At 36.1% G+C, this 11,554-nt stretch overlaps 1 protein-coding gene across 1 annotated transcript; it reads left to right on the top strand.

Annotated features, from left to right (window-relative positions):
- Window positions 1–442: 442 nt before the first annotated feature.
- On the top strand, window positions 443–10,660 carry LOC145787214 (uncharacterized). The gene is made up of 5 exons (XM_082598938.1): window positions 443–518; window positions 6,592–6,695; window positions 8,381–8,526; window positions 8,842–8,954; window positions 10,491–10,660. The coding sequence occupies exons 1-5, from the start codon at window positions 443–445 to the stop codon at window positions 10,658–10,660; spliced, it is 609 nt and encodes a 202-aa protein (XP_082455064.1).
- Window positions 10,661–11,554: the final 894 nt, after the last annotated feature.

Below are 11,554 nucleotides of genomic sequence, written 5' to 3'. Positions count from 1 at the left end.
AAAACATTTGTCTTAAGCTCATTAAAAAATGAATTTAAATTGCAATATTCCTAAAAAAAGTACTTACTCAATTATACAAAGTCAAATATGTAAACTAAATTATATTATTGTTTATAAATGTAGGCTACGAGGTGAAATGTACTTGTAGCCTGCAGTACATCGGTCCCATAATCAACCAATCACGTTTGTTTCGGCATAGCTCCATATTCAAAAGAAAAAGAAAGTCGTGAATTTTTTGCTCAGAATTGTTTATAATGCAGTCCTAAATGAGTTTACAAGTTTACACTGATTTTTCTGTCTGTTTTAGTTTTAAGAGACTTCAACAATTAAGTTTACTTGCATGACTTTAAAACTGATGCCTACATCTGTAAAGTTTACTGAGTACTTTTGACTTAACTTTGATCTGTTCCATTTAGTCATCCAAAATCCAATCCACTGCGTAATGTCTCGAGAAAACTTTCAAGCATTTTTGGAGAACTTCAGTTTGCCCCAAACTGAAGTTGATAAATTGTGGAATGGTGAGTTTGTAAATTCTCTACAACCTATGCATTTTTTCGCGAAGTGTTGTGTTAACAATGTACCGGATTAATGAGTTTCTATAGCCTACTAGTTGTTATTATGCAGAGCAAAATGCAGCACCAAAGGATAATTTAACCTTTAGTGCAGTGACGTCACATGTTACGGTACTGAAAATTTTGAGGCATGACACTGTATGGATGAACTCCATAGCATTGCTTTCTGTGATAATGTCACGAAAATGGTGTCACATTCTTTGCATTGCTTCAGGCCATTACGTAACCAATATTTACTTCACGGCAAAAACGGAAGTAAGCTTATAACAGGTCACAAACTGTGGGCTTGTAATTTCGCTAATGCTGAGGGCTACAAGACGGTGTAGTAAGCTTCACTAAGAGTACGTTTTTCTGTTCAAAATTTCTTGGTTAAGTGGGCAATACAAAATGAATGATGAATGAAATCGATTGTCTTCAAATATTGCATCCAGTATTTGGCCTGTCCTTCCTGTAAAGTAGGCCTACGAAGACGTTTTTCATGCAGGTTACGCTAAGATTGCATTTTGTACCAAAAAGGTATTTCAAATAGGCCTACTTGTTGTAGTAGGTTTCTTTTACTTTGCAACAGAAAAAAGTAGGTCAAATATGATCAACTTCTCTACAAACCATGTAATTAACTATTATTTATTATTAAACAAAACACAATTTTGAAATACGCTGTGTCTAGTTTCCGTCGTATCCAAACTTTCACCAGGTGGTTGAAGATTTAGATTAACTGGACGGAAAGGCAAGAAAGCCAACCTGCGTGCCCAGAGATGAGTGTGATCTTGATCTTTAAGATCACTTTTATTTTGGTGATCTTGATCTAAGATCACGTTTTGTGTGATCTTGATCTTCAAGAACAATATCATTAAGAGTAGTTTAAAATTGAAATTTACTCACTATAAATCGAGGCATTTTTTGAATACTCGTACTGTACAAGCAATTTATGGCAACTAATAACACTATATCACTGTTAATATGATACGTGTCCAACAAAAGTCGATTTGAAGTTTCAATCTAATTTGGTCCGTGTTGCCATTTCAAAATAGAAAAAGTTTTCTGTCTTGGTCATAATAAAGAAGTCAACTTCCGTAGCCTATATACTTTATGTTGACGTATGATAAAAAGTCATTCAACTTTGTTCATGGTTCTGTTTTGTGAATTTTAAGAAAATGTTTGCTCTCTTTGATCCAATTTTAGATGTTTGGTAAGTTTCGATTGCCGGTGCGATACAGAAACTGGACTTTATAGTTGACTTTGATCATGTAAAGTGGTTTATTGAAGCAAATCAACCAAACCAAGAGTTGTTTAGCGCCTGAGTATACGCAATTATATTAAATGTGAAAACATATGCAGCCTCTTTTTTGTATAGCCTGTGTAATTTTGCTTGGAGAGGTTTAGGCCTATATCTGCCAGTGTTTCCATTGACTTGAATCTCCAAAACATCAGATTTTTTCCGAAAAGTTCCAAACTAACATCAGACTCAAAATCTTGGTGATTTCAATAATAATCTAAAAGTTTCTCACACCTAACCTAACAGCACACCTGCATAAATAAAATGCACACACAAGCTGTGAATTTTGCGTAAACTGTATGCTACATTTAAACATTAAGTATTCGTAATGCTATTACTGCAGAATAATACACACTACACAGTCTTAACATCAGGAGGTAACCTAGTAGCCTATAGTCACCAGAAGAACGCAAGTCACTTTATTTAAAAACAGACCTGTTGCCCTTTCAACCATGACGGGTGTTCTCTTTCCCACACAGATTTCCCCCTGCTGACTACTAGCGGGTAAGCTTAGCTTTTATTACGCCAGGTAATGGGCCTTACCACACATCATCATACTCATGGCCAGTGGCGTACGCAGGGGTGGGGGGGCCATTGGGCCATGCCCCCCCCCCTCCCCCTTAAAAATGTTTTAGTAGTTAACGACGTAGATTAAAGCATTTAATATGTTTTGCATTGCTCTGTCAAAGCAATTACTGTAACAATGTTGTTTTATAGACTAAGCCAATACGAAATACATGGCCCAATCCACCTACCCCACCCCAGGCATGCCAATGTAACATAGTGTTCTGTAAGCCTATTATAGTGATTAGTGAGAGAAAAATGGAGAAAGTCTAAACTAAAACCATACTGGCATATCATGAAGACGTCTGGGATATCAATGACCAGTGGCATAGCCAAGGGGGGGGGGTTGGGCCTTGGGGGTTACACCCCCACTTTGGCACGCGTGTGACGTCACGATATTGAGAATGATGCTTTCAGTCTCTTTATGCTTGGGAATTATGGTTTCAGTCTAAAAAAAACTTGCCTAATTTTAAACAAAACTGCATTAAAAGAGCGAGTTTTGCCAATACCAAACATTCAAACATCTCAGCCAGGAATTAACAACAAGAAAACGTAGAGACTTAGCTTTATTTCCGAAAAATGCCGAAGAAAACATGATCTTATCCTTTTGCTGTGCCACCTGACAGCACCATTTTACAGGAATATTCATACCCACATTTTTGTTGAAAATGCTCTCAGAATGCACCAAATTCAAAGTAATTTTTCAAAATTTTCTGGGGGAGGCCCCCCAGACCCCCCGCCGCTGGGTGTCGTCTCGGCGAAAACGCTGTTGGGCTTTGCCCGCCGGTCGTCAAAACCTCTCCTTTCAAAATTCCTGGCTACGCTACTCTCAATGCCCCCCCCCTTGAGAAAATCATGCGGACGCTACTGCTCATGGCACTATTCAATTCCAAATAATTTTGTATACTTTTCCCACACATTAACAGCAAAAATATGATTTCTGCCAGTTATTGAAAAACAATTCGTGACTTTGTAATAAAATTATTGCAAAGAAAAAAATATTTTTCATAGAATTTAATGCTACGAATAGAAAAATATATGTATAGGTTTGCCTTCCAATGCATCTCCAACACTCAATATTGTATAATTCACAATATTGTGCCCTTAACATAATACTGTAAAACTGATTTGAAACCCACCAGAGACCTGACGGGAAATGAGATTCCCACCACCAAAAGTAATTACAATAAACAATTTTTTTTTTACTAGCTGAACTTTATGTTAGTAAAGATTGTTTTTTTTTAAAAGGAAAGTTTTCATAACATAATATACAGGGTGGGCTAAAAGTACGCTTACAGTTATATACTGTAAATAATGTAATAACTGTAAGCCTACTTTTGGCCCACCCTGCATAACAACAATAAATACTATTAATACTACAAAAAGTGCTCAATGCCAAGCAAAAAGCGAAGCAGAGCGAATTAATTGAAATATAGTTCATCAGTCGTCATCTCCGCCTGCGGCAGATTGCGCATCTACATGGCTTATTTGCTTATAGGAGTGGCGATTTTGAGCCAACTCGCCCAGTGTCGTCAAGTTGAGTCGGGTCCATGATTGAATGTTGTCTTGCCATCGTTTTGGTTGTCTGCCACGTTTTCTTTTTCCTTCTACCTTGCCTTCTGTGCAAACTTTGCTGATTTCGAATTGTGATCTTTTAGTGTGGCCGAACAGTTTTAAAACTTTTGATTTTATTATTGCTGCAATTAGTTTATTAGCTGCAATATAGTTATTAGTCTCTAAACTCTTGACAGCCTGTTTCATCCTAAAGGAGGATTATCAAAAGGTCCTTATTCAAATAGAATAAGGACTTTTCTTTTTTTCTATTTGAATAAGGACCTTCTGATGATCCTCCTTTAGGGTGAAACAGGCTGTCAAGGATTTAGAGACTAATAATTATATTTCAATTAATTCGCTCTGCTTGGCTTTTTGCTTGGCATTGAGCACTTTTTGTAGTATTAATAGTATTTATTGTTGTTATATTCTATGTTATGAAAACTTTCCTTTTAAAAAAAAACAATCTTTACCAACATAAAGTTCAGCTAGTAAAAAAAATCAAAAAATTGTTTATTGTAAAAAAAAAAATCAAAAAATTATTCCTTATTCAAATAGAATAAGGACCTTTCTTTTTTTCTATTTGAATAAGGATCTTCTGATGATCTTCCTTTTAGGCTTAGGGTGAAACAGGCTGTAAGGGTTTAGAGACTAATAACTATATTTGATTTAATATATAACAACCATTTTCATAATTCAAAGTTGAAAGGGTTAAGCAGGTGGTTAGCCTGGGTCCACAATAGCCTTGTTTACTTCAAGCAAGCTTATTAGGCCAAAACAAAAAAAAGTAAGTTAAGAAAAAAATTTATAAATTTTGATACCAACTATTTGATTTTTTTTTACATTTTTGTTCCCTCACAGATAATTTCTTGGCTATACAGCTAGCCTATAGTCTATTACAACACAAATAGGCTACGTGTTTACTGAACTCGACTTAGATAGAACCTATAAGTTGCGTTGATAAGGAAAAGCAAAGAATAACGCATTTAAATAAAGTCATGACAAGCAACAACAAAAGTAAAACATTCAAATATCAAGCTCAATGGTTCGGGAGGATAAGCAAAAGAAGAAAACGTCAGAGGAAACGTTTCGCCAGCAAGTAAAGTGCAAATTGGAAAGAGATCAGCGTTTTAACAAAGCTAAATTTATAAGTTAAATGGACAATGCAAAACTGAATGTCCAAAAAAGTGAAGTTTAAAAGGGGTGTGGGGGCTCACCTGTCGGAAAATTTTGAAAAATATAATGTCATTTTGGTAACTTTTTGAGCATTTTTGGAGCAATAATGATTATTTGTTATCAAAGTGCAGTGCACACTTTGTATGTAGCCATAGGTTGCTATGTATGTAACCAAACTCAGCAAATTAAAATTGGATTTGGGTAAAAGTCACGACAACAGACGAATTTCAATAATTTATGGCTTAAAAATTTGTAGCCTATAGCTTCAGCAGGTCAGAACTTCAAAAATCTTACTGAGGTGGCCCTGCTATCAATTAGGGCTAGGCTATAGTATTTTCACGGCACATTTTACTTAATCGCTTATCACCATAAACACTGAAGTTTATCAATGTAATTGTTAATCAATTATGCCACTTCAGTGAACAGTGTTTACTTCGGAATATTGAATTCATTTTGTAACTTTTTTGAATTTGCTATATTTGGAATATTTAAATTCACTTTGTACCTGTCTAGCATTGCCATACTAGACAGGTAGTTACTACCTGACCTAGCCCCCTGAAGAAGTCAGTAGTGTTGGATTGAAAAAAACTTTGGAATAAAAGCAGGAGATCCCCTTTTACATCTTGTGATAAATTAGCTTAGTTTGCATCAGAAGAAGGCATATCATGTTATTTAATTAAATGCCTGGTGAACAGCCTCATTCAACTTCTTATCCTTTGTTAGTGCAAGAAAAGTGTTGAACACAGATAATCATATTCATAATTCCCATCATATGCAATGAGCACATCTCCATTGAAACACCACTTGACAATAAATGCATGATATATAAACCCAAAATCTTTATATCTGCCACAATTTCACGCCAAGTATTCATGGCATTTCGGATAACCACAAAACTCCAATAGCCAGTTCGCTACGAAAAACCTAGATGTAGCAGTTGCTATAGGCGGTTCGTCTATTACGTAGGCAATTAAGTTGATTATACATGTAGGCCTACAGTATATGTCATTTCGAAAAATACCGTGGGGGGGCCCTCATACTTGGATACGTACTTGTGTACTCATCAGGAATTACTTTAAATCTGCAATATAGCCTACATAAAATGAGAATTATAAGATAAATCTGATTTATGCACTGTAACTGTAACCACACTGCAGACTGATAAAAAGTGTTAAACCCATTAAGGTTAGTTTGTTTTGTATGTTTGTGCTACAACAAAGCGAACTCTCTACCAAAGCTTTAAATAAATACCAATTATGATAAAATACTAACAACCAACAGAAAATTTAACAGTAGGCTATTTGTTAATCTGTATGAACAAACAATGTAAAAGTTTGTGTTATTGCTTAGCCTACTTGTATATGTTTGTAATATAATATGGCTGCAAATATTTAAATAATAGACCAAACTGTTAATCTGGTTTTATTAATTTTTAAAAATATATTTTTCAAGGAAACATTCGTTCAGTGACAGATCTTGCTACCGCCGAAAGGTCAACGATTCTTGGGCTAGTTAACCATCCGATTCTGAACACAGTGCTTCCAGTACTACAAAGAGTTAGTATGATTTCCTTCTTTGATTTTTTGAAATGTATCAACGTGACTTAGCTATTCATTCATACGCAATACACATAGGCTTGCAGCAACTCTCCACAGGAGCACGACTGGTATCCTACAGCTTTAGAAACAGGTTGCCAACAGAATTCAAGTTTTATCTGGGTCTTTATTTCGAATCTTCAGACATTTGCATATTTTAGTGAGCACACCTCGTTTAATTGAAGCACAGTGGCTGAGTGTATCACAATTATTGTCTTTTGGTGACGCAAGCTTTATAACGTCACAAGAACGTTGTCTGCACGTTATTCAGTCACGTGATTTCCAAGGTAGACATCAAATAGAAAACCACGTCGATTGGAACGTGCCCTTTACGCCACTCTATTTTTACAGCGTTAGCTTTAATACGGCATTCACATTGCAAAACTTGTTAACGATACTATTAACTTGATTAGTTGATTCCATTTAGCCCAATGAATAAAGCACAAGCAAATAACATCAAAACTGCAGACAGTTACAACACAAAATAGTCTCAATTTATGATCAAGGAGGACCGACCCACCAAAGACTATGAATAACTAAGTTACTGGTAACAAAAATAAAAACCAAGCTAGCTCAGAAGAAAAAGAGGGGAGAGGAAAAGGCAATTCCAATCCAGAGTGCCATTTGCCGCCAGCTGATTATTATTTATAGCAAGTCAATAAGACCAACCGTTTGTCGGCTGCGTAGGCGAGTGGTGAGAACGTCTGCACGACGTTCAAAAGGACGTGGGTTCGACACCGCTCTAGAGCAAGCGGCTGTGTCTCGACAAAGACACTTTAATGACATTCCAAATTAGGAAAAACAGCTGACTAGAAGACTAACATGTTGTATCGCAGTGTACCGTATGTTGTCGCAATGGGCGCCAAATAAAACATGATTAGTATTACTGTTATGTCAGTAAGTCTGATTTCTAAACATTAAGGTCAAGTGCTGCAAAATAAATGAAACATAGTTAGTTAGGTACACTATGGCACAAATCTTTGTCAGAAAGAAGTCACGAGGGGAGTCGAACTAGCCATGCAGTGAACCAGAGCACAGCACACTTGCTTTCATTAGAATAGCTGGCTCGAAAAGAAATACTCTCAATCTGTGCATGACAGAATTGATATAATTTAATGGCGACAGCAGTGAGCAATACAACGTGTCGAAAAAAGACAATTCCTCAAGAAAATTCAACTTCACTGTCTCCACAACGTTGAATAAAACATTATTTTTGTAAAAAACTCGAAAAAACTGTTACTCGAAAGAACGTTATTCAGCCATGAAGCTACGTAACCTCATAGAGGACATTTATGTGGAAAGAGCTTTTGCCAGGTGAATTTAAACGTGGTAGTTACGTTACAAGATGTCGCTGTCGCCACACTATTACCCTTGGTCTCTTGAGCTAAAGTCATAGCTCATAGGCCTAAACATTACGTAGCAGAATAAGCCAACAATCTATCGGTCACATCAAGCAGGCTATTTTAGGCATTGGCTACTAGAGATCGACAGTAGGCTATTTAAACGATTGCTTTTGTATACAGCACCCTAAATAAATAAGTTTATATTCTACTTCAAAAAAGTCTAACATTTCAGCCACCAAAGAGCTTTTTTATAATGTTTATAGAAACAAGATTTCTAATCGAGTAAAAAATATTCAATTTCAGTATTCACTTGAAATATCATCTTCCAATGAGCCAACCAAACGGGCATTAGATTTGCTTCGTTGCCATGCCACAGTTGAAGAATCATCCTTCCTCAACGACACACCTGGAGATGACATGCCGACTGTAGATGAAGCACCAAGCACAAGGTCTTTTACACTGGTTCAAATCCAAGGAAAAACATGTTCTACAATCAATCTGCAATTATGGGCTACCTCAAATTAATTTGATTCTTACGGAAATTAACACGCGGCATATAGGCTACAGTAGTTCTAGACGTAAGATATAATTCAATAAAAAACAGCAGTTGCAATAAAAAAGGTCAAGAAAGTAATGAGAAAGGATTGCAAAATTAAAAAAACGCTCCAGCCACCAAACTTTTTGCATTCCAAAAGTTGAATAAAATAATTTGCATTACCATATATATCGTTACCATCTGTATACATTTGTGTTTGTGTTTTTAGTTGTGGAAGACGTAGGGACATTGTGCATCATGGTAACGTCATAAATGCAAACACTTCTGGTGGAACCATGATTCAACCAAATTTTGGAGGAACAACGACCTACAACGTCTTCGGTGAGATTAGTGGCAGTGTTATGACTTCATAATTGTAGTCAGTGGTTCTTAACCTTGGGCTCAAGAACCTTTTGTGAGCCTGGAAAGTTTTAAGGGTCTTAAATTTAGGCTGGGCTTGAACTAGCAATTTACATCAAAATAAAATTTGGTGTGATTGATCTTGTAGGCTACATTTTACAGCAAACCATTACATAACGGTATAAGAACACAGCACACGATATAAATCATGTTTTAAAAAATAGTGTCCAACAGAATATGAAAGTAAACTGCTTCTTTCAATCAAACTTACAACGTGACCAATGGAGCCAGAGCTGGAGCCTTTAATTTTGTTTATTGCAGAGTGAGAACTACAAAACTTGCAACAACTCCGGCCACAGTTTTGGTTGAGAAACTCATGAGTTTGTTTTATTAAATCTACAATAACATGTTACCTTCAAGGCTTTGACCTGAAGTAGATTTTACATACATTCGCGCGCAAATAGTATAAAAATATTTATGCCCTTCAGAGCATGCAAAAGCAAAAAGCCTGTAAATGTTTCAAAATAGATTTTAAGTGGATATGGTTGTATGTACACGTATTTTAACTTTTTTGTTATTAACTCGGCCTATGTATCTATCTTATCAAAGAAGGTATGCGTTTGTAAAAAATGATATGTACTGACAAAGTCATTGTTGTGTGGCAAAGCAGTGCAATACCTATGGATTAATCTGACGTAGTAGCCTGCTCTCTATTTTCTCAATACAGAACAGTAAGCTATTATTTTCAGTAAGCTATTGCTCATGCACACAAATCGAAATGACTTTTTTATCGTGTTTTACAATGAAATCAATAGCATAAAATTGTTTTCAGCTGTCTTGCTACATATTTAACGTCTTTTAGTACAGTAGCAAACAATATTCGAACTTTAAATATCATAAACAAAAAATAACATCCATGCAATAGGCCTACAAGGCAATTTTGCGCAAAAAGTATTTTTCAGGGTAGGAAGGATTTTTGGACAAAAATTGTAAAACAATTGCACAAGAGGTCTCAGAATGTCCTGTTGTATCCTGAAATGAAGGTTAAAGTTGAAACAAAAATTTATCTTCCCTCTCGACCCCTACAATCAAGACATGGACATTTCGATTTTTAAAATAGACAGGAAGATTTGACAACGATAGCTCAATTCTCAGGGCTTGCAATGGAACAACATTCTACAAAGACACCTAAAGTTCATCGAAAGTTTGCCAAAATTTGGTTTAATCCATTCAACTGTCATCATGAAAGTAAAATAGTATTCAAGATTTCTTGGATAATTTGCACAAATGTGATTTCAATCAGGTTAACCGTCCTTGTAGACTTCACTTGAGATCAGCTGTCGTGCCTTAAATTGTCATTCGATGAGGTTTTAAGGTATAGTGCTACGAAGATTATTATCAAAAAAAAAATTTTTAGTGAATGGAACAATTTATTGTCATAGATAGTCTTTTGCCATGTTTTACTCAACGGCTGCAAACACTCCATTGTTCATGTTTTGTTTCTGTGTTTGAAAACAGTGACTACGGCTGGCTCAAAGCAGAAAACATCAAGCGAGGTAACTGATCTATGCAAGTGTCCAGCATGTCGTGACCAATTGAGAAAACCCGTTCGAATTCTCTCGTGTGGACACAGTTTCTGTCATGTGTGCCTGGAACAGATATGCAATAGCAGTCAACATGAAAAGTAAGGGAAAAACTTTGTTTAAAATGTTTTTTATTAATTCTGTTTACTTTACTGGTTAACAAAAAGTTTGTATATAAATCTCTACCAATGCTTTTTCAAACTCATTTTACGAAGGGCTGTAGAGTCGCAGTTAAAGGAATTTTGAAGTGTCTGGAGTCAGATTCATTAAAAATGGCCAATTTCGATTTGATACAAAACGATAAACAATAAAACTTTACTAGAAAATAGAAGTTTTTGTTTTTGTTAGCTTTTGTGAAAATCGTCGTTTCAACTTTAGTGAAATTAAATTTTTTTTAAAAAATGAAAAAAAACAAAATTTAGAAAAATCTGGCAACGCTGAAGCCGAAGTCAGAGTCGGAAACTCGGAGTGCGCCAGTTATAAACGGAGAGTCGGAGCAGTGCCGGTTTTTGGGGTGTAAAAACCGTGCGATCGCACAGGGCCCGCAAATTAAGGGGCCCGGAATTTACTCAGAAAATGCAGTAATTTTTGTCATTTCCCATGGAAAAGTTCAACAAGTGAATTCAACAAAGGAATTAACAACAAGAAAACATAGAGACTCAACGGGTGCAACCCTTTTCGTACCCTGAAAGGATCGAGAAAAAACAACAGAGCCGAAGTCGCTGATCGGAGTTGCCGCAACCATTTCAAAATTTTTCTCGATCTTTTCAGGGGACGAAATAGGTCGAAATTCGATTTTGTTGACAGCGGACAAACCTGTCCAGTCTGAGCAGCTATCTCGGCGGACAAATTAAGTCTCACGGCGGACACACCAGATTTAACTTATCTGACTGAAATAGGTTGCATCCAGACTCAACATAGAGACATAGCTATATTTCTGAAAAATGCTAAAGAAAACATGATCTTATCGTGTTGCTATGCCACCGGACAGCACCATTT

This window comes from Aplidium turbinatum, chromosome 18, assembly GCF_918807975.1.
Source record: "Aplidium turbinatum chromosome 18, kaAplTurb1.1, whole genome shotgun sequence".
Lineage (NCBI taxonomy): Eukaryota > Metazoa > Chordata > Ascidiacea > Aplousobranchia > Polyclinidae > Aplidium > Aplidium turbinatum.
The sequence above is the reverse complement of the archived record's forward strand: the minus strand, read 5'-3'. Positions and strand labels throughout refer to the sequence as shown.

Excerpts from the sequence above, each read along its gene's own strand:
- LOC145787214 (XM_082598938.1), top strand. The coding sequence starts at position 443 with ATGTCTCGAGAAAACTTTCAAGCATTTTTGGAGAACTTCAGTTTGCCC. Across the intron at positions 519-6,591 it reads AGTTGATAAATTGTGGAATG|GAAACATTCGTTCAGTGACA; the intron begins GTGAGTTTGTAA and ends ATATTTTTCAAG. Across the intron at positions 8,527-8,841 it reads GATGAAGCACCAAGCACAAG|TTGTGGAAGACGTAGGGACA; the intron begins GTCTTTTACACT and ends TTGTGTTTTTAG.